The sequence below is a fragment of the Petromyzon marinus genome, chromosome 47 (assembly GCF_048934315.1).
Source record: "Petromyzon marinus isolate PM22_M1 ecotype Great Lakes invasive population chromosome 47, UKy_Petmar_22M1.pri1.0, whole genome shotgun sequence".
NCBI lineage: Eukaryota > Metazoa > Chordata > Hyperoartia > Petromyzontiformes > Petromyzontidae > Petromyzon > Petromyzon marinus.
In genome coordinates, this window is record NC_133713.1 from 2,768,586 (window position 1) to 2,789,984 (window position 21,399).

Sequence of the window (21,399 nt, forward strand, 5' to 3'; positions counted from 1 at the left end):
AAAACAAAGATCCCCCTTATAGCCTGTAACAGACTGTCGGGGCAAGTGCACCACCATGGCCCACACACACACACAGAGCCTGCACCACTGTACCACCAAGTGTCAAGGTCTACACACACAGTCTGTACTACACGCAGAGCCTGTACCACATGCGCACAATCTGCTCCACCCACACTCACCATAAGCACACACAAACAGCACCGTAATGACAATCCCTATTATTCATGTTTCACTTTTATTTAAATCTTTTTTACGTTTTACTTTACTTTATAGTTCTTTTTTATTCAATGTACGAAAATAACCACAATTCAGAGTAAAATAAAATCCACACCTAGGAGAGGAGAACCACACCTCTGCTGCACAGGTAGCACGTCGAACCTACTTGCTTTTCTGCCTCCTATAGGCTTCGCTTCCACTAGCGGCGTCACAGCCCGTCGCTGGCGCTGCCCCTGTGATGCCAGCGCCCGCGCTCACTACTGCTGCATGGGCTTATGCTGCAAATGCCGGGGTTGGTGAATCGTGCAGAGGAGGGAGCCATCGTGCGCCGTGGTGGAGAGATGTTAAATACCTTGCCTGGCATGCAGGAGGACATGAATTCGATCCCAACCCTGACGCCTGCTATATATTTGGAGTTTGCATGTCTCTCTCCCAGTGGTCCTCCACATTTAGAAACATGCGTTTCGAGTATTTGGCTGCTATAAATTTTCAACGTGATGATATGCCACTTCGTTGAGCTATCATTTGTGACCAGGTCGCTTCTGAGAAAGAGCTACATAGCTCAGTTGGCTTTACCTGGTAAAATAAAAAGTTTAGTAAGACATCGAGATGGCGTCGGTGAGTAAAGTAAGCAGGTTTCTGGCCAGCTACGGGTTTATTAAGACTTCCCCATTGTAAGTGTGTGTTTTCTCCGGGCACTCCCGTTTCCCATCAGGCAAAAGTGAATATCATCTTTAACGAAGGCAGTAGCCAGGCCATAAGCCAGCAATATCAACAATTGTCCAAGCTCTGCAGTCCTCTATATATTTAGGTGTTTTCAGTCGATTAAAGAGCGATTATACATTTTATATGCAACATTTGTCAGTGCGAGTTGATTCTTATGCTGAAGACGCACACATTAAAGCTCTGTGCATGGAGGAATCAACTACCTTCCGATCGTGGTGCCTTCGTCTGAGATTCACGCATTACCACTAGAATCGTACGAATTATAAAAGGCAACTTTAGTGAGGCTCTCTGAGCCTCATGTATTAACATCCAGCCGTTTGCCCTAAATATGCCTGACTCTATGAGCTCAAGATAATCACACTGAACCTTAAGAACCCTAAAGATGCACCAGTCTGGCTCAATGAGCATCCAGCATGAACTCTGCCAGCAGCAGCAGCAGAGAAAAAGCGACCTCCCACCGAGTGAAGGACGACTGTGGCGGGGGGAGGCTTTGACCGCAGCCCCCCACGGTCTTAATAACTGCGAGAGTTCCCTCCCGCGGTGCCCCTTCATCTCCATTCAGATAAAGAACTCCTGCTCGCCCGCTTCGCTCTCGTTGAGGGGCTCGGCGGTGGTGGACAGCAACTCGGCACGGCTCGCGACGCGCGGGTGACAAGGGTGGGATGGGTGGTGCGGGTGGGATGGGTGGGATGGATGGGATGGGTGGGACGGGTGGTGCGGGTAGGATGGGTGAGACAGGTGGTGCGGGTGGGATAGGTGTAACGGGTGGCAGGGGTGGCGCGGGTTCGATGCAGGCATGTGGCGTCCATGCGGCCGCCCGGCCAGGCCCCGCTCCGCCACTCCGCCCCGACCATCGTGGGCCTCAGCGGGCCGGAAGCGCAGCAGGGTGGTGGCGCCGAGTTTGGCGCCGAGGTTGGCGCCGCCCGGCATCGCCATGGCGCTCCCCATTCCAATCGGGAGCCCCTCGTTGTGTCCCCCTCTGTCGCCGTGGTAACGGCGGCGAGGACCGCCGGCGTGGTCGCCGTCGAGGCGGCGCGGTGTCGGGCTGGGACTGGGGCTGGAGGTGGAGCTTTGCGCCGGGGATGGAGTCCCCCTCGCGGAGGTGATGTCATCGCGGGAGACCCCGCGAGGGAGCGAGCGGCGTGTCTGGAGAGGCGGCGTGACGAACGCGTTCTGGACACACGCGGACACGGACGTGAGGGTCGTGACCCCAAAAATATTGGTGTCCGCACCCGGCACACAATGGCGACTCTAGTTCATATCCAGGGCAGGTACTAAAATAAAAGATAATGATTTGTTAAATATTGCACGACCAAAATGTGCACACTATTGTTGATGAGTCTCAGATACTCACTATCATCACAATACACAAGTAGAGACAGTTCTTGTATCTGTCTCTGTACATAAAAAAAAGCCAAAACAAAAAATCTAAATACACATCCCACAGCCACACGGACGTCCTGGAGTGCATTTGTTCAGCAGCATTGGTTCAATGTAGGCAAACTCTGGAGCGGTTCGAACATTAATAATAACAATGCACTTTGTAACAGGCGCTTTATATTTCACAGACACAAATGACCATGACTTTTAGGTGGCGAGCCAAGCTCAATATTACTTGAAACCAGGCAAGAGCAGTGGAGGGTTTAAGAAAGTGCCTTTAAGAAAGACATGGGCCTTTAAAACAGAGATAGGGCCTTTAAGAAGGAGATGTGGCCATTAATACATATTTGGGGCCTTTAATAAAGAAATGGGCCGTTAAGCAAGAGGTGGGGCCTTAAAGAAAGAGACAGCTTTTAAGAAAAAGGTGGGACCTATAAGAAAGGGGTGGGGCCCTTTAAGAAAGAGCAAGAGCGTCCCGGTGTCTTTTATAAGTCGGTGGGGATAGCACACAGCTGCTGCAGCTGCTGTGAATGTGCAGCAGTTAGCAGCAGCGGCCGGACGGTGATGATGGGATGGTGATGATGAGACGATGAATGGACGATAATGAAGGGACAGTGGTGAAGAGACAATGATGGGACGGTGAATATGGGATGGTGATGATGGGGTGGTGATGATGGGACAGTGAATATGGGACGATGATGATGGGACATTGATGATGGGACAGTGATGATGTCCGTGTTCCAGACGGCGGGGGCTGCCACGGAGAAACGGTGCCTGGCAGTGACCATGGTCCTGCTCGTTGGTGTAGAGAGGAGGAGGTTGTGACTCTCATCATCAGCAGTCAAGTTTGCTCATACCAATGCTGGTGAACTGCCTGATATTTCAAAGCAAGGGACCCTTGCAGTTTAAAATGGGTGCTTGTCCCAATACAAAACAGGCATCCCTCGCATAACACGCGACATGCATTCCTGAAAAACAGCTCAAAAGTTGAATCGCGCTGTGTGAATCCTCTTTCGATGTACATGTTATAAGGGGGGTGCGTTACCGAAGAAAATTTTATATAATTTCCTTCAATAACCAATTATAATACAAATACTACTTAGAAAGATTACTTAATAAGGAGTAACTTCAGGGCTTCCTTTACGCTTCCGTGGGTTGCTGCTTCTACTCAGATGTACGACGGCTGAGCCCAACCTGGGACTCTGGAGTGCTGCCAGGACGCAGTGACATCATTACAATTTTTTTTGTACTTTGAATTGTTGTCATCGAAAATAATATTTTTTTTTTTCAGAAAAATGTAACTTTACAAATGTTTTTTTTCTCGTGCCCGTAACTGTAGCGTAAATGTGAAGTATGTCCCTACAAGATTAATTATGAGGGGCGCCTCAATAACAGCTTAACAAATATAACCACTGAGCGTCGTCCGCTGTGGGGAATACGAGTAACACAATCTAAATAAACAAGCAGACGAAAAACATCGCCTTTCCGTATTTGCCGCGGCGTTGTGTAAATATACACTTTTGTTTTTTGCGTGAAAAAAAAGAACACGTGGTAAAGAGGCGTTATGGCCTCCTTATTTGTTGTTACTTATGTTCGTGACAACGACGTCGAACGATTACACTGTGTAACATTTTTTTTTGTTCCTGGGAAGTAAGTGTTATTTCCTAATTGCTTATGCCTCAAAAGTACAGAAAATAACAATTATTCTGCACAAACTTAGCTTTTGTGACCAGGACAGTGATATTTTGAAATTTACCTATTTTCCAGAACATTCCAAATAGATTCAGTGCTGAGTAAACTTGGAGTAACTTCTAGAACATTCTATAACTTTCCAGTAATATAAATAGTCCTATAAATACAGGGGCCTTAAGCCCACCAGTTCAGTTTAGTTCCAGCTGCCTAAGTGGATACAAATCTGCATTTTTCTGAGATGGCATCAAGAGGCTGCAAGCATCCGGCATTCGCATTTTGCTATGTCTGCGGCCAATTTATCAAGACAAGAGTGACAAAGTACTCTGTGGAAGCATCTGCTAAGATGTGTGAGGCCTACAAGGCATATTTCGGCATGCCTGTCAGGGATCAAGACAAACCCTGGGCACCTCATTTCACCTGCGAGCAATGCAAAAAAACTCTGGAAGGTAAGATGGACAATTGTTGCTCGGAATTTAATGCTATAAAATTTGTTAAAATTTATAAAATTGTAAAAATGTAAATTTTAAAATGTTTTACAATTTTCAATGTTATTGAAAAAATATATCATGTATCAAAAATATTGCGAGAATCTCTTACACATTAGTCATGGGTGAAATACATGTATTTTTGTAGGATGGTACAGAGGCGAAAAGAGAGCCATGAAGTTTGCTATCCCAAGAATTTGGTGGGAACCCACTGACCACTCAAGCAACTGCTACTTCTGCATGGTGGACCATTCCAAACGTTGAACTGGCAAGAATGCACCTGCTATCACGTATATCCGGACCTTCCTTCATCCATCGCCCCGGTGCCACACTGCCATGAGCTCCCTGTACCCACTCCTCCGGAGAGAGAGCAGCCGTCTTTAGAAGACAGCAGCAAGCCAGAGAGCGAGGAAGATGTTGTAGATCCAGATGACAATTTCAGTGGAGCTGGGGAGAGAAACCCATACTACCACAACCAAGCAGTGGAACTTGTTGGATGAAAGTGTGCAAGTCGCAGATTTGAGGAAGCGTCACCAACCTTTTTGCAGCTTCTACACCCGTCAAGATTAGTTCTGCTTCTGCCACAATGTGACTAGTCTGTTTGAGGCAATTGGAATCGCCTGTAACCAGAATAAGTGGCGCCCCTTCATTAACAGCTCATCCAGGAGCCGCAAAGCCGTGTTGCTCCATAATGGTAACAAGTACCCGTCTCTTCCCCTGGCTCACTCGGTGCACCTCAAAGAGGATTACAACAGCATCAAGTCCCTTGCTAGACGCCTTGAAGTATGATGAGTACAGCTGGGAAGTCATCGGAGACTTTAAAATGGTGACATTCCTGATGGGTCTCTAAGGCGGTTTTACCAAGTTTCCCTTCTATATTTGCTTTTGGGACAACAGGGACACCAAGGCGCACTACGACAAGCAGGACTGGCCACAGCGGACTGAGTTCTCTGTGGGGAGGAACAACGTCAATTGGGAGCCACTGGTGGACCCCCGGAAGTTGTTGATGCCACCACTGCACATCAAATTGGGCCTTATGAAACAATTTCTCAAAGCTGTAGTTAAGGAGTCGGCAGCCTTCAAGTACCTTCAAGACTTCTTCCCTAAGCTGAGGCAAAGGTCAAAGCCGGTGTCTTCGTCCCACCACAGATAAAGAAGATGCTGGAGTTCAATGAATTATTCAAGAAGCTCACTAGTATGGAAAAAGTGGCTTGGGACAGTTTTGTCACAGTGGTTCATGGCTTCCTGGGTAATCACAAGGTCGAAAACTATGTGGAGCTGGTTGAGACTCTGGTGCAGAACTACAGCACAATGGACTGTAGGATATCCCCCAAAATCCATATCCTTGATGCTCATCTTGATAAATTCAAGAACATGGGAGCGTACTCGGAGCAAGGCGAGTGCTTCCACCAGCATATACTGGACTTTGAACGCTGCTACCAAGGACAGTACAGTAAAACCTTGGATTGCGAGTAACTTGGTCTGCGAGTGTTTTGCAAGACGAGCAAAATTTTTAAATAAATATGAATTTGATAAACGAGCGAGGTCTTGCAATACGAGTACAGTTGTCCCTCACTATAACGCGGTTCACCTTTCGCGGCCTTGCTATTTCGCGGATTTTTTTAGTGTAATTTTGCATGCTTTTTTTCCTGCGTACAGTATGAATGCGCATTGTGTTCGGCATCCTGATTGGCTAAGGGAGAACCGCACATGTGTTCTGCGTCCTGATTAGCTAAGGGAGTACAGAATGCGTTCGGCTAGCCAGATTTACATAAATGTTCAATCGCTAGCAGTGTGACTCTGAAGTGCTGTATGTTTGCAAGTTTTCTACCCGAAAAAACCCATAATGTCGATGAAACGAACTGCAAGGAAAAAGGCACCTGCGGTCGCACCCAAAAGGCAGAGGAAGATGCTAACCATCGCAGAAAAAGTTGGACTTCTGGACATGCTAAAGGAAGGTAGAAGTTACGCGGCTGTAGGGCGCCATTATGGAATACTGTATAATAATTGTTAAAAATAAAGCTGATTACTTTGCGGATTTCGTCTATTGCGGGTTATTTTTAGAACGTATCCCCCGCGATAAACGAGGGACCACTGTAGTACATATACGCTTTGTCTGCTGAGCGTCACGTGATCACAACTGATATACGAGTGCTTTGATATACGAGCGCTTTGGGTTACAAACACGTTTCCGGAACGAATTATGCTCGCAATCCAAGGTTTTACTGTATAATGATAACATGATGGGAGACTACATTTGGGGGCTGATTCGTGAAAGTGATTTACAGTATCGTAAATCTCGAAAAACTACACACTCCTAAATGTTTTGTAGTAATTTTTGTATTACTTTAGTATAAATACATGTTAATATTGATTCATATGTAGTTTTTTTATGACTTTATGTGAACGAAAAGATACCAATTCGCCTGTTTTCTAATTGAAAATAGGTAAATTTCAAAATATCACTGTCCTGGTCACAAAATAAAAGTTTGTGGGGAATAATAGCCATTTTATATACGTTTTAGGCATAAGCAATTAGAAAATAACACTTACTACCTAGGAACAAAAAATGTGTTACATAGTGTTATTTTGCATGAGGTAATTACCCACCGATTGCTGTTTTTTTGTGCTTCTGGTGTCGAGAGTGTCTAGTTTTACACGAATCCATTAAATGTCCCCACGGAAAAAACGCCCGCAGGAAGCAGCGCAACGTCGCCGGGTATCGGAGAATGGCCCGTGAAAGAAAACGCCGCAGAACTACTCCTGGAGGTCCCCCTTTCTTTAGTCGCCTCTTATCCACACGCGCTAGGTGGTACACCTCACAAGCAAGAGGATTTTGGCGACCCTAAATCGAAACCAAACATTTAAATCGTTAGAGCTAAACAAAAAATGAATTAACTGAACGACAATTTAATGCATTGGGAGTGATTTGGTGCAATCATTGGTGACCGGGTTGAGTCTATGGATCTGTGTAAGTCTATGGATCTCTGTGTAAGTCCATGGATCTCTGTGTGAGACTTGGATCTCTGTGTAAGTAATTGATGACCAGGCTTTTAATCACAGCCCAGCCTAGGTAAGTCTATGGGTCTCTGTATAAGTCTATGGATCTCAGTGTAATTCTATGGATCGCTGTGTAAGTCTATGGATCGCTGTGTAAGTCTGTAGTGACATCGGGGATGTCACTGTATGGTGCCAGCCCGGGAGGGCCGTGGCGAGCCATGTACTTACGTCGCGAACAGCACCGTGTGGGTTGCTGTGTGAGGCCGGCTCTAGCACAGCACGGCGTGCGATGCACCGTCATTGCGTACACCCCATAGGTGGATGTAGTACCAGCCCTAGCGGGGCTTGGTGAGCACTGGAATAGCGCGAGCACCATGCATAGCGTGCAGTGCGGGAGAGTGTCAGCCCAGGGACAAGGTTGCCCCGGACCATGGCACTCTGGTTGACCCCGTAGACACGTGATCTGGAGTGTCCACAGGGAAGGCCCCAGGTGCAGGGGCTAGTGGGTGATCACGTATCCAGCGAGAGCTTTCAAGAGGGATCGACAGGGAGCTAGAACGCTCGAGAAAGCGGGCGGGGTCGAGGGCGGAGCCGGCCCCGACCCGGGAGGATATAAGGTGGGTCCCTGAGAGGGACCGGGGTCTCTTCGTTCTACAAGCTGGAAGCTCTACATCCTACGAGGTATCAACATGTGGCCGGGGACCCGAGAGAGGGTCCGACCCTTCCTAGCTGTAACTCCTACGTATAATGTAGTTAGCTGGGTGGTCACCACCCCAGGCTGTATCTGGTAAAGGGGCAGTTACCCTTTTGTATGTACGTGTTACAATAAATGTATTGCCTCTAAAGAATAACGTCTGCAACTGGGTTGGACTCACTACAAGTCTATTAATCTCTGTCTATGGATCTCTGTGTAAGTCTACGGATCTCTGTGTGAGTCTATAGATCGCTGTCTAAGTCTGTGGATCGCTGTGTGAGTCTATGGATCTCTGTGTAAGTCTATGGATCGCTGTGCAAGTCTATGGATCTCTGTGTAAGCCTATGGATCTCTGTGTAAGTCTATGGATCTCTGTATAAGTCTGTAGAGGAAAATACACGGTGCGAACTGTAACCGAATGCAACCGAGGGCAAACAGGTGCACGTGTGCAACATGGGGTTGCACGAACAAACCGCCACCTAATTAAGGGGCTAAGCGGGTGAAAACCGGGTCGGCCGGTTTTGCACGCTGATACCGGAGGTGTTGCCAGGGAGACGGGAGATAAGGGTTGATTAATGCGCTGACAGGCGCCAGCCTGGCTAACCTTAAAGAGACATACGACAGCTCTCGGATAATTGACAGGGGGATATAATGGCGTGAACATAAGCAGAGTGGTTCAGTTGTTGCTGGGGACAAGAGTGAAGACACCTCGCCACTGCCACTCAAGCCGTCAATGGACCTCAACCCTCACGAGTCGCCGGGCGGGCGATGGTTGATCTCCCCGCCCGGGACAGACGAGTGGGTCTGAGGGAGCGTAAGCGAGGGCAGCGGTGGAGTGTGAGAAGCTGCTGTGTGCTGAGGCGCTGGGTGCGAAGCCTCTGTGTGGAGAAGCTGTGTGCCGAGGCGCTGTGTGCGAAGCCTCTATGTGTGAAGACGCTGAGTGCGACTAAGCTGTGTGCGGAGCTGCTGGGAGCAGAGCTGCCGAGGGCAGGATAGGTGAGGTGTAATGTAGAGATGAGTGGAAGACGATAGATCTAAGTGACCGTGTAGATCGTTCTAGGAGTGCCTACAACTGGTGCAAGAATAGGTAAAAAAAAGTGGAAGCAGGTGACTTGTTACGTGTCCAACAGTGATTTTTCAAGACACTACAAGTCTATGGATCTCTCTGAAAGTCTATGGATTGCTATGTAAGTCGATGGATCTCTGTGTAAGTCTATAGATCTGTGTAATTCACTGAGACCATCAACTCACTGCACGAGAGAACGCGTTTTAATTCACGGGTGCCTAGAACCCTGATTTCAACCCAGGATCTCAGCTTCTCTGGCACACGATGAATCGACCAGCCACACAATCTCCTGCTGTTCCAATTCTAACAACAGCGACTATTCAACTCTTAAGCGGCGGTGACGTCACTGTGGCACTGGTGTGCCAGGCTAGGTGCACCTTGAGGCCAAACGAAGTGTCGATGGCTTGCAGGCCGACAAAGCTCACAATTTATGAGACAAGTCTGAGTGACACCACTCGAGGTGGCGAAGGTTCACAATGAGATAATGAAACGTCATTGATTGCCCATTCTCAATCCGCTGGTCAGTGTCGGTCTTATCGAAGTTGTTTGACCATACTTCGCCACCCTGGTGAGTGCACGGGCTAGAGAAGAGATGAGCTGATGTGGTGCAGAAGGATATGACTGTTACCAGCAGTGTCAAGGTCGGCCTCTGTGGAGGAGGCTCTTGAAGGATGCTACTGGGCAAGTTGGAGGCAGTCGCCCTTCAGCAAAAACAGAGGGCAGATGAGCGACGCTCACAACAATGAGTGTCTAAAGCACAGAGTTGGTAGAGTGGGGATCACAGTTGGTGTATCTGCCAATCATCTCAGTCAGTCAAACCATGGTACCTGGGTCTGTCCCGTGACCTCTTGGCGGCGAGCATTCAACACTTCACATGGCCTTCGAGTGCACATAGCCTGGGACAAGTGCCGTGGTGACGTCACCGCCACTTAGTAGTGAACGACAATTATGAGTTGAAGCTTTCGTGACTGCAGGAATCCATGGTCTTTGATTCTTTCGGTAAAGTCACATAGATAGGTTCAAAGAAAATTACAATAACAGGAAAAAGTTTCCTGATGACCGCTTGTGTTGCGATCAAAACGTCATAGTTTTTTGTTATTTTCTTTGAACCTATCTACGTGACTTTACCGAAAGACTCAAAGAATGTGTTCAATGATGTGTGCCATTCCACGGCATACAGGGTGGGGTGGTAGCTGAGCCGAGTCCGATTGTTCCACCAGAAAACGCCACACACACTACACACGTTACAAAGATACCCCGTATAGCCTGAACAGACTTTTGGGGCAAGCGCTCTTCGCGAGTGACTATGAAAGCTGACACGGCACAAGAGGGGGTCGGTGGCCAACATCACGCCCGGCCGCCTTTGTCTCCCGAGTGCCCATATTACACATCCCACCGGCTACTCATTTGAGGCCGAGTCGAGCTAGGGGAAGTCCAGGACCGTTTAAGATATTCGTCACCGATGTTGGCTGCGAGCGGGAATCGAACTCGGGTCGCAAGGTTCGTTGCGCAGTGCGCCATTCCGTTACAAACACAGACGTACACTACACACACTAAATGCCACTCACACTGCGCACACTGCACGCCCCTTCTCCCATGGATTATGCGGTGGCATTAAAGGGCGAGATCTCTTGGAAACAGACGAGGAGTGTTTGCCCAGCTTTGGAGGTGGCGTGGAGAGGGGCAGGCATGGCTGGGGGAGGCGGAGGAGAGAGGAGCAAGCAGGGTGGTTGGTGGTGATGCATGGTGACTTGGGAGCGGAGGACTTGGGTGAGAGAACTAAAGAGAGAGGAGAGCGAGCGAGAGAGGAAACGAGCAAAAGAGAGACGGCGAGAGAACTAAAGAGAGAGGAGAGCGAGCGAAAGAGAGAGAGAACTAAGGAGAGGAGAGCATGAGAGAGGAAACGAGCGAGAGAGAGGCAGCGAGACAACGGAAGAGAGGAGAGCGAGAGAGAGCGATATAACTAAGGAGAGGACAGCGAGAGAGAACGAGCGAGGAGGGAGTGTGGTTTGCGAGTGGCCACTGGAATGCGAGGACGCATTCACGGGCTCGTCACGGCTCGTTATGTCGCTCGCAACTGTCGCTGTCCCTTTCTCTCCGTGACATTCACCCCCAACGTTCGGGACGGGACCCCCACAACAAGAATCCACTCTGTCCGATTAGAAAAAGAAACATAACTCACAGGTTAACACATATTATTAGTAGTAAGACTTTCGTGACCAATATTATCCATAAGAGGTTTTTTTAAGTTATATTGCGTAAATATATGTTTCGTGAAACCCGCCACCACCTGACACAGCCAATTAGTAAAGTTTGTTACATAAATAATGCAAATGTGTTTGACGACACATTCGTATTTACGCGATCTAACCCCAAACGAGAAGCCTCTCCTTTCACTCGGCAGATGATTCGCCTCCTTCCTATGCCTGTCCCTCCACGTGAGAACAATCAAAGCACAACGTCATTGTTCACACGTCCCATTGGCCACGACCCGCCCCCTGGGGAGTGCACAATTCGGGCCCCCATTTGGACATTCAGTGGTCTCATTGGCAGAGCCGGGCTCTGCTTCAAGCGACGCTGGTGAACTGCCCAGTTTGATTTATAGGAGAGGTGACCCACTCACTGTCTCCGTTGATCGATTCTCGAGACATAACATCTGAGGAGGAATGATGGCAGACAAACAAAACGCTTCTCATTAACAAACCAAAAACTTCGGAGATTCATGGACCCTGCTCAACAGGGTCCGCTGTTGAGCACTGCGCCTCTCTGTCTCTCTGTATCTCTCTGTGCCTGCGGCCCTGTGTGTCTATGAGTGTCTCTGTGTCTCTGTGCCTCTGTGTCTGTGCCTCGCTGCGTCTATCTGTGTCTCAGTATGTCTGTCTTTCTGTGTCTCTCTGTGCCTGTGTACCTCAGTGCCCTTCTCTTTCTCTATGACTCTCTGGGTCTCTGTGTCTGTGGCTCGCTGTGTGTCTCTGTATCTCTCTATCTGTGATTGTGTCTCTTTGGGTCTCTATTCATGTGTCTCTGTGTGTTTCTCTGTGTCTGTCTCTGTGTCTCCCTGCATATCACTGCGTCTATATCTGTGTCTCACGGTGTATCTGTGCCTCTCTGTTGTCTGTGTGTGTCTGTATGTACCCCTGCATCTCCCCCTGCGTCTCTCTCTCTCTGTGCGTCTCAGTGGACCTCTGTCCACACCCGGCACTCAGGGTGACCACAGCGCGCCCTGTGGATGTGCACAGCGACAGAACCGCGTCATCGCACACAGTCCCTGGCCGGACTCACTGGGGGACTCAGGGTCCCCCCGTTCCTCCCTCCCTCCACGCTGTCACTGCTGCTGGTGATGGAGCAGCTGCCGTCTGGCTCGTCAAGATGAGCAGACGATACAAGCGTAAATCAAGTATTGCGCCGTTAGTGGAAGGTGTCTAATCAGAAATGAGTCGGCTCGTATTGGTCACGTGCCATGGGGTCAACGGTTTGTGGTCAATGCACATTTGAAAAAACTTTCCACGGTAGCAACCCATTGGATAGAGAGCCATCGTCATCACCACCTCATTCAATCTCTTTTCTGATACGAAGCACTCGTGTCATGTCACACAGAACCCCTGCCATGACCTTGCAACACGGAGAGGCCTGCAAACATCGGGTACAGAAGCATTGCAATACTGAGGCCTCGTCTCATGCAGTACGGATCCTCGTGTCACCTGGCAAAGAACCATCGCAACGTCTCGCACTGAGCTCTTGTCTCATCTGAAGATAAATCCTCAATTCGTTATGGCTCAGCCGATGTATCGTTGCTCTGCTTGCTGCGACGCTCGTTACTACAGTCATCCTCTTACCATCGAGCTGCCACCTCCCTGTCTCTCTGCTGTTCCGATTACTACAAAGACCCCCGTATAGCCTTAACAAACTAGAAACAATTTTAATTTTACAAAGTAAGGCCCACTGTGCTATATAGCTCTTTTTCAGAAGTGTCCTGCCCCACAAACGATAGCCCAACGAAGTGGCTTATCACGTGGAAATTTAAGAGCAGCCAAAGACTCTAAACGCGTGTTGTTTCCAAATGTGGAGGGAGGACCCGGAGGAGCCGGAGGAAAAATCCACGCGACCACAGTGAGAGAGAGACACACAAACTCCAAATATACAGCAGCAGACGTCAGGGTTGGGATCGAAACCACGACCTCCTGTATCCAGGGCGAGGTAGTTAACATCCCCGCCGCCGTCCTTGTTAGCGAGCACCTAATTAAACTTCACACTTGTTTTGGGTGTCGGTGTGAAGCGCGCAGTGGCAGTGTGAAGTTCCCGACAAGATGCACATCGCGTAACTGCGGACTCGTGCGATGAGGGGGGGGTTGGAGGAGCGTTACGCGGGGCACGCCTGGACATGGTGGCCTTGTGACCGCCCATTTAAGTCTTAACAAAAAAGTAATATTTTTTAAAGTGAGGTTTATTTAAAACAGAGATTGATATGCAAAGGAGGAAAAAAACCCCACAATGTTAGGGTCCAAATACTTGTTGGTCACAAGACATCTGGACCGCGCTGTATGTATACACAGTCCCACCGGTGGTTCTCAACCGATGTTGGCTACTGCTGTACCCCCATTGTTGAATTTAGTTTCAACCGAATAGTAAACCCCCTTGCATGACCCAACATGGTTCTGAGAAATAAATGTATGAATAATGAACGTCGACATGTTAACCAATTGTCCATTGCGTGAGGTTATCCTAACTAGCGAGTAACTGAAATCCGAATAAAATACAGAGTCAACGGACGCTCTGCATGCGTGACGGAATTTGTTCACACTCGCTGGTTACTCTTATCAACCGCATTGTTTACGATCAGCGAGTTTATTAAAAGTATTTAATATCGTTCTAGGTTACCATACACATTCGCATATTATCGCAGTGATGTTATATTGGCAGCTTCATACGTGCTTATTCACCAATGATTCCCACATACATCACGACGTTTCGGGCGCTTGTGCTGCGCCCGAAACGTCGTGATTTAATTTACTTAATTGTATACCTATGTGACTTTACCGAAAGAACCAAAGAGTATACTTTCACCCATTTATAAATCACCTCACGCCCCCCCCCCCCCCTGGGACATTGCCACGCGTACCCCCAGGGGCCCACGTGGGTTGAGAACCACCGCTGAATCACAAAGACAAAAGATCCAACCTTGTAAATTGCCAGGACAGGGGCTGGGCACAAAAACAACGGGAGGTGACGTTATCGCAATGACGTGGGGAGTATTCCACTCAGATTATCTCATCGGGAACGCCTTACCTTTCTTTAACATCACACGCAGGCAAAAAACAACAGTCAAAACATGAGAATGATTCTACCAAAAAGATCTTCATAATAAATCATTTCCTGCAGGATGGGGGGGGGACATCGCCCTCACTCCTCCAGCCGCACCCTCCCCTCTAGCCCCGCCCCTTGCCTCGTTAATCCCCCCCCGCCCCCATGCCCCCCCCGCCCCCATGCCCCATTGCCCCTTCGTCACAACAACAAGAACACGGCACGGGGTGTTGTTGTTGTGTTCGCTGCCTGCGAGACCCCAGTGAGATAACTCACGGCCTTGTCACCCACGGGGCCAGCCACACACGAGACAACATCATCCCCAAGACCCATCGATCCACCACCAGCTACCCTCCCATCTCACTCCACTCCCCTCAATGCACTCTCCCACCTCTCTCCTCTCATCCCACTCTACTCCCCCTCCACGCACTCTTCCTCTCCCCTCTCATCTCACTCTATTCTACACAATATTTGCTTCACGCATCCTTCGCTCAGTGGGAGGTCGCTCATTCTTCTGGATCAACGAAAAGATCGCACTCACCCTTCTATGCCCGCACCTCCAATTAGCACGGTTGGCTACGTACGGTATGAAATAAGTTCAACACATACAACAACAACCGCCATTCGCCACTAAGTGGCGGTGACGTCACCACGACGCTTGTGCCAGGCCATGTGCGCCTTGAGGCTACGTGAAGTATCGAACACCCACTGGCAGGAGGTCACGGGGCAGACCCAGGTGCCACGGGTCGACTGACTGAGATGACTGGAAGATGCACCACCTGTGCCCCCTACTGTGCCAACCTGCTGTGCTTTAGCCACCTGGCGCTCCGCTCGTTGTTGTGAGCGTCGCTCCTCCGCCCTCCGTTGTTGTTGGAGGGCGACTGCCTTCAACTGCCCAGTAGCGTCCTTCACGAGCCTCCTTCACAGAGGCCGATCTTGACACCGCTGGTACCAGTCATCGGCAAGTCCACTCAGCTCCACGTCCTCCTGTACCACATCACTCCATCTCTTCTCTAGCCCGTGCCGCGCCTGTTTAGCCCCCTCGATCCGGCCGAACAAAAGCTGTTTCGGCATGCGGTGGCTGGACATGCGGGCTACATTACCCAGCCAACGCAGCCTTGCCTGCCGAAGGAGCTCACCGATGGGACCTTGCCCAGATCTTTCAAGGATTTGTGAGCGCCTCACACAATCCAGCCTGGTTAAACCCAGGATGGATCGTAGGCAGGCTAGCCTAAATGACAACACATACACACACACACATACTCGATCCTATGCTGGAACCCTCGATAGTGCGTCCTTCGATAGTGAATCCCGCAATAGTGGATCTATCCAAAGTGGATCGCTGATACGGGATCGCTGCTGGTGCTGGAGGTCTCACCTGCAGCAGCAGTAGAAGCGTGCGCCCGCTCGGGTCCTCCGCCTGCCAGCGCACGCCACTCAGCCGCAGGAGACGCGCGCGGCGCTGGCAGGGCAATGCCGCCAAGGCGGGCACCCTCACCTCCAGGTGGGCGCACGGCGCGGGCGTTGGCGGCCCGGCCGGCATGGCCTCGTCGGCACGCAGCGATAGCTGCACTCGCAGCGCAGGGCCGGCGCTCAGCTCGCGGCTCCAGCAGCAGCCGGGGTTCTGCAGGGCCGCGCTGCCACCGCCCAGGAGGAGGCCGTAGAAGCGAGCGAGAGGGCCCAGCTCGCCGGGGCCGCACGGGAGGACGTAGAGCAGTACGGCCGTCGGCTGCTGCCGCTCGAGATGGTGGTGGTGGTCTTGTTGGTGGTGGTGTTGTTGTTGGTGGTGGTGGTGCGGGTGGCGGTGGAGGCTCGGGTCTTGCTTGGCTGCCGCGCACCGGCATGGCACTCGGATGACCCAGGCGGGGGAGTCGAGATCCCCGAGTGAGAAGAAACGGCAGCGGTAGGGGCAGCGGCAGCGGCGAGACAATCCAGCGAGCTGCTGCTGATCACCATCATCATCAACAGCAGCAAGATGTTGATCGTGTTGCTGGTGCAAATTGTGCTGCTGTTGATGGAAACGATAATTCTGCATCTGTTGTTTGAAATCATAGTTGTCGAGTTCCTGCTGATCACTGAACAGACTGCGCCGATGCAACAGATGCTGCTGCTGCTGCTGATGGCGGAGATACTGCTGCTGCTGCTGGCACCGATGCCGCAGATCGAGCTGGGCCACGGGCCTCCAGGGAGGCCGCGAGAACAGCTCCATCAGGGCCTCCACATCAGCTTCCTCCACCGCCGTCAGCTCCACCAGGAGACGAGGCCGGGGCGAGGTGGGGGGGGCCCGAGGAGTGGGCACGGTGGGGTGGGCCCGAGGGGACACGCAGAAGGGCCGCAGCCCCGGGCACAGGAGCTCCGCGGCTGCGTTGACGGCCGCCTGGAGGCGCGGAACGTCGCGTGGCGCGGCCAGGAGGTGCAGGCACACGCGGTAGGGGTCCCAGCCCCACGCGGGGACCCCACGCCCAGACCCCCCCTCATCCTCCTCCTCCTGCTGCTGCTGAAGGGGACCCTCTCCTGTGTGTTTGGGGGGAGGGGCAGTAGTTATGGGGCTGTGATGTTGTGATGGTGATGTTGAAGACATCATCTTAACTCTATTTAAGACCGTAACCGGAAGACATAATTCTGGAAAATCGCCTGATAAAGCTGGTCGTAATCATGCGCCTCTGATTATCACGGTTGGCTATGTACGGTGCAAAAGAAGTTCAACATATATACATACAATCCCCAGAGAAAACGTTGTATCAAATATAAATGTTGTGGGTTTACTTTCCAACACACATGTGTTCTGAAGTAGTAACTAATTGGCATGTTTTGTTTACGTGACAATCCTTACTAATTGGCTGTGTCGGGTGGTGGGTTAACGACACGTTTATAATTCCGTGATCTAACCCAAACAAAACCTTTGTCATGGAGAGACGGAGAAACACAGAGAGACACTGAAACACAGAAAGACACCGAGAGGCACAGAGAAATAGAAAGACACAAAGAGTCGGAGGGACACGGACAGACACGGAGTGCAATAGAGGGACACAAAGAGGCAATGAGAGACACAACGAGACAGAGAGACGCCGTTGAATAAAATCTGGGCTCGCTCACCACCGCCTCGCGTGCCGTGCCCATGCAAACCTTCGTACGTTATCGCGAACAGCATTTGCCCCAACGGTCTGCCAAAGGCTATCCGGGGGGGTCTTTGTCCGTGCAGTGGTGGATACGTTTCATTCCTTGGCTGCCTGCCACTCCGCTATTATTGTTGACCATCGCCCCATCGACCCATCCAGCCGTGACACCGTCCAAGCAGCCCACACTCTCTTTGCTTAACAGTTGGAATGATGTCATTTATCTGCGCATGATTCTCATTGCAATTCCAGGCGTGCGTCTCTCCGCTCTCGTTAGCCTTTCATAGTCGCTTCACTTTTTTAAGGTTGTTTTTTTTTCTTCCTGCAATTATTTTTTTTGCGTAGGCAGGCCTTCGTCCAGCAGTGGATTAACAAAAGAGCCCAACATTAATAGAGTTACGTTGATGGGAGTACTTTGGACACGCAACAAAGACAAATATCCCCCTTATAGTCTCAACAGACTTATGGGGAAAGTGCTGTTAGCGAGCATCTATGAAGGCCGGAACGGCACACGAGGGGGTGGGTGACCAGCACCACGCCCGGTCGCGTTTGTCTCCCTAGTGACGATGTTTATGCACCGCACCAGGTACTCATTTGAGGCTGAGTCGACCTAGGCGAGGCCCAGGACCAGTTCAGATAATCGTTACTGGTGTTGGTCGTGAGCGGGAATCGAACTTGTGTCGACAGGTTCATAGCGCAGTGCGCTAGCCGCTACACTAACGCTCCCCACAAACACACACAGACACACAAGTCTCCACGAGTAAACAAGTTAGCATCTGGTGATGCTGTTGTTGCTGCGTTGGCAGAGGGTGCAATAGGCACATTCAACAATAAAAATAATAATTCAACATTCGTCAAATAACGCTGGGGTCTTAAAAACAGAAAAGAGTATACAGTAGGCAACGTGTCAAGCAATGACTCTCATTAACAGCACATAGAGAGGCCAGAGAGGTAGAGGGGATCATCAGAGTTCGAGACTGCACCTCGACACCATGTGCTCTAAAGAAGGGCCATTGCTCAATACGCCGGAAATTATCTACTTTTCTTTCTTGTCAAAGTGGCAGTGTTATTGACGAGTGTGTCAAGTCTTTGAGTCTCCACTGAGTCTCAAAACCCAGTTTCCACGAGGTCACCACTTGGCCAGGTCTATTTAAGCGATGATGTATTGGTGCCTCGTCGTCACCTCTAAACGTATGTAAAAAGAAAATGTTTTACCAGTATAAAGAGATCAGCCTGAACAGGTGAGATGAGACTGGGTATGTGAGAATAAAGCTGTACAGTTCTTTTTCAGAAACGACCTGGCCACAAATGATAGCTCAACGAAGTGGCTGTTCACGTGGATATTAATAGCAGTAGCCAAATAACTCTATTCGCATGATGTTGATTCTAAATGTGGAGGGAAAAACTGGAGGACCCGGAGAAAAATCCAAACTCAAAATATACAGCAGGCATCAAGGTCGAGATCAAACCCGCGACCTCCTGCATACCAGGCGAGGGATTTAAAGACTCGCCACTGCGACGCTACGGAGGAGCGACGGGAAAGAGTGGATGGGCGAGGGAAAAGGAGGAGAATGGATAATAGAGAAGAGGTGAGCTGGTGGTGGGTTGCACGAATGGGTTAGTGGCTGATGTCAATTCCAATGATGTTCTAGAAGGTCGAGAGAGCTGAAGTTTGGCACAACCGGAGTGAAATCGACGCTTATAACCAAACTAATTATTTGGTGATGCTCCTGCTGCCACTTTGGCAGTGGCGCGCAAGGTCGGGATCGAACCCACGACCTCTTAAAAAACCAGGCGAGGTAGTTAACATCTCCTAGCCACCGCGGCGAGATTGTTAACTCGTGCAAGCGGTGTGTGGACGCCAAAGTGCCGCACGTGGAATCTAGACACTTGCGAAAAAGAGATTCACAGCTCATCGGATTCCTCCAGAGCCCCCTCAATTAATTAATTCGACGGGCGCACACGACGGGGCCCCCCTCCTCCCCCTCTCGTTAACTACGCCACGCGGGGCGAGGACTCCGTAACCTCGCCGGAGCCCCGGCCGCGAGCAGTAGGGGCGGCGGGGGGGGGTGTAACGCTGCCTACGCCCACTTCCTCAATAATGGATCGCGTCTACCGCAAGCAGGTGGCGTGATGGGGGAGCGCGGGTGTGTGGGGGGGGGTTCATGGCGGGTAGAGTTACTACGAAACTGGTAACATGAGTTCAATTCTCGGTCACGGCTAACATCAGTGGCGAGGAGTGATATCTGCACCGGTGCGATAAGCGCCCCCCTCCCCACCCTCTTTATCAATCCGCACTGATGCCCGGTGGTGGTGCCTTTAGGTGATACGACAATGAATGCTCACATTTAGAACTTGATAGATTGAACATTTGTATACGTGGAGCCAATTCCATATCATGCGCTGTATTATGGTTTGTTGCCTTCCCCCGCACCTCCGATTGCCACGGTTGGCTACGTATGGTGCGAAAGAAGTTAAACGTACATACGCACATGAAACATCTAATTTTGCAAGGTTCTCCAGCGCAGCCATCGACTCACGCATAGCAAACACGTGATGACCCCGTGTATGCAAACGTTGCCAAATCTCTAACATGCACATTTCCAATTTACAAGGAAAATCACCACGGGCTGTACATTGCATTAAGCCGGGCTGGGGTTGGCTGAGCACGTGGCCTGTAACCCAGCACTGTGGAGGCAGCAGCGAGGATTGGTGGATCACGCACAGATGTTGTGAAACTCCCTTCCCGTGGGCGTTGAGGAGATGCCAATACCCTGGCTCGGCCAACAGAAGGTGGTAACAGCAAAGTGTGGACTCCACCTGTTACATCTGTGTGGGATTGAGTGTTTCCCCCTCGCACGTATGGGGTTTGTCTGGGTGCTCCGGTTTCTTCCCACGTGTATAAACATTTACTTAATTGGCCGATAACACCTTGACAAACAGTCAGTTCTGCTATAACGTGTGTAGCTTTCATAACGCCAATTGGATAAAACGTATTAAATGTATTAGGGAATACAGTTTTTATGACGCGGATGAGAATTTGATTTAACGCGGTTTAGTGAACAGAACCATGTCGCGCGAGTAGGAATAAGATGTTGTAATACGTCTGCCTCGGTGTAGCATCGCACAGGGCATACGTACCTCACACATGATCACGGACTGCGCATTGACCCTCTAATATATATTACTTATTAGAACGTGGTGTTCTTCAGGAACGCAACTACTGTATTCTAGGAGAACAGTCTGTATAGAGGATCGCGGAGCTCGGATAACTGTGGGCACCGGCTCCTCACCGCGTGGAAGCTGCCTCTCCCGCTCATTTATGGTTCACCATCTCACCTCTGAGTTGTCCTCTCTCTCTACAAGAGCGAGGAGCGAATATCGTGCGGCGACGTTGAGTTACAAGTTGAAACTATTACTCGTGTTGTTATGCATAATAACGGTTTTTTTGCGTTAGATCGCGTAAATATAAAAAGGTGTCGTTAAACCTGCCACCACTCGACACACCCAATTAGTAAGGTTTGTCACGTGAACAAAACGTGCCAATTCATTAATAGTTCAGCACACCAGTGTGTTGGAGATTAAACCCATAACATTTACAATTTTGAGTATGACGTTTCACTGGTGATTACAACCAGCTTCATCAGGCGATAGCCATGATTGGTTATATTTACACATGTATATTTATGCGATCTGACCCCCTAAAAACCTTTATGATGGATA

General features: G+C 50.0%; 1 protein-coding gene across 2 annotated transcripts in view; it reads right to left on the reverse strand.

Moving 5' to 3' along the window:
• Nucleotides 1–216: 216 nt before the first annotated feature.
• The window catches only part of LOC116952525 (uncharacterized), a 30,228-nt gene continuing 9,045 nt past the window's right edge, over nt 217–21,399 (reverse strand). The window contains exons 1-3 of one of the 2 annotated variants that reach the window (XM_032971938.2): nt 17,657–21,276; nt 15,939–17,074; nt 217–2,115 (exon numbers count right to left, since the gene is read on the reverse strand). In XM_032971938.2, coding sequence (XP_032827829.2) covers nt 1,501–2,115; nt 15,939–17,074; nt 17,657–17,711 — 1,806 coding nt within the window. In that variant the 5' untranslated portion in view covers nt 17,712–21,276 and the 3' untranslated portion in view covers nt 217–1,500. Of the gene's footprint in view, nt 2,116–15,938; nt 17,075–17,656; nt 21,277–21,399 lie in introns of those variants that run through there. The other variant, XM_032971937.2, reaches the window with a different exon arrangement.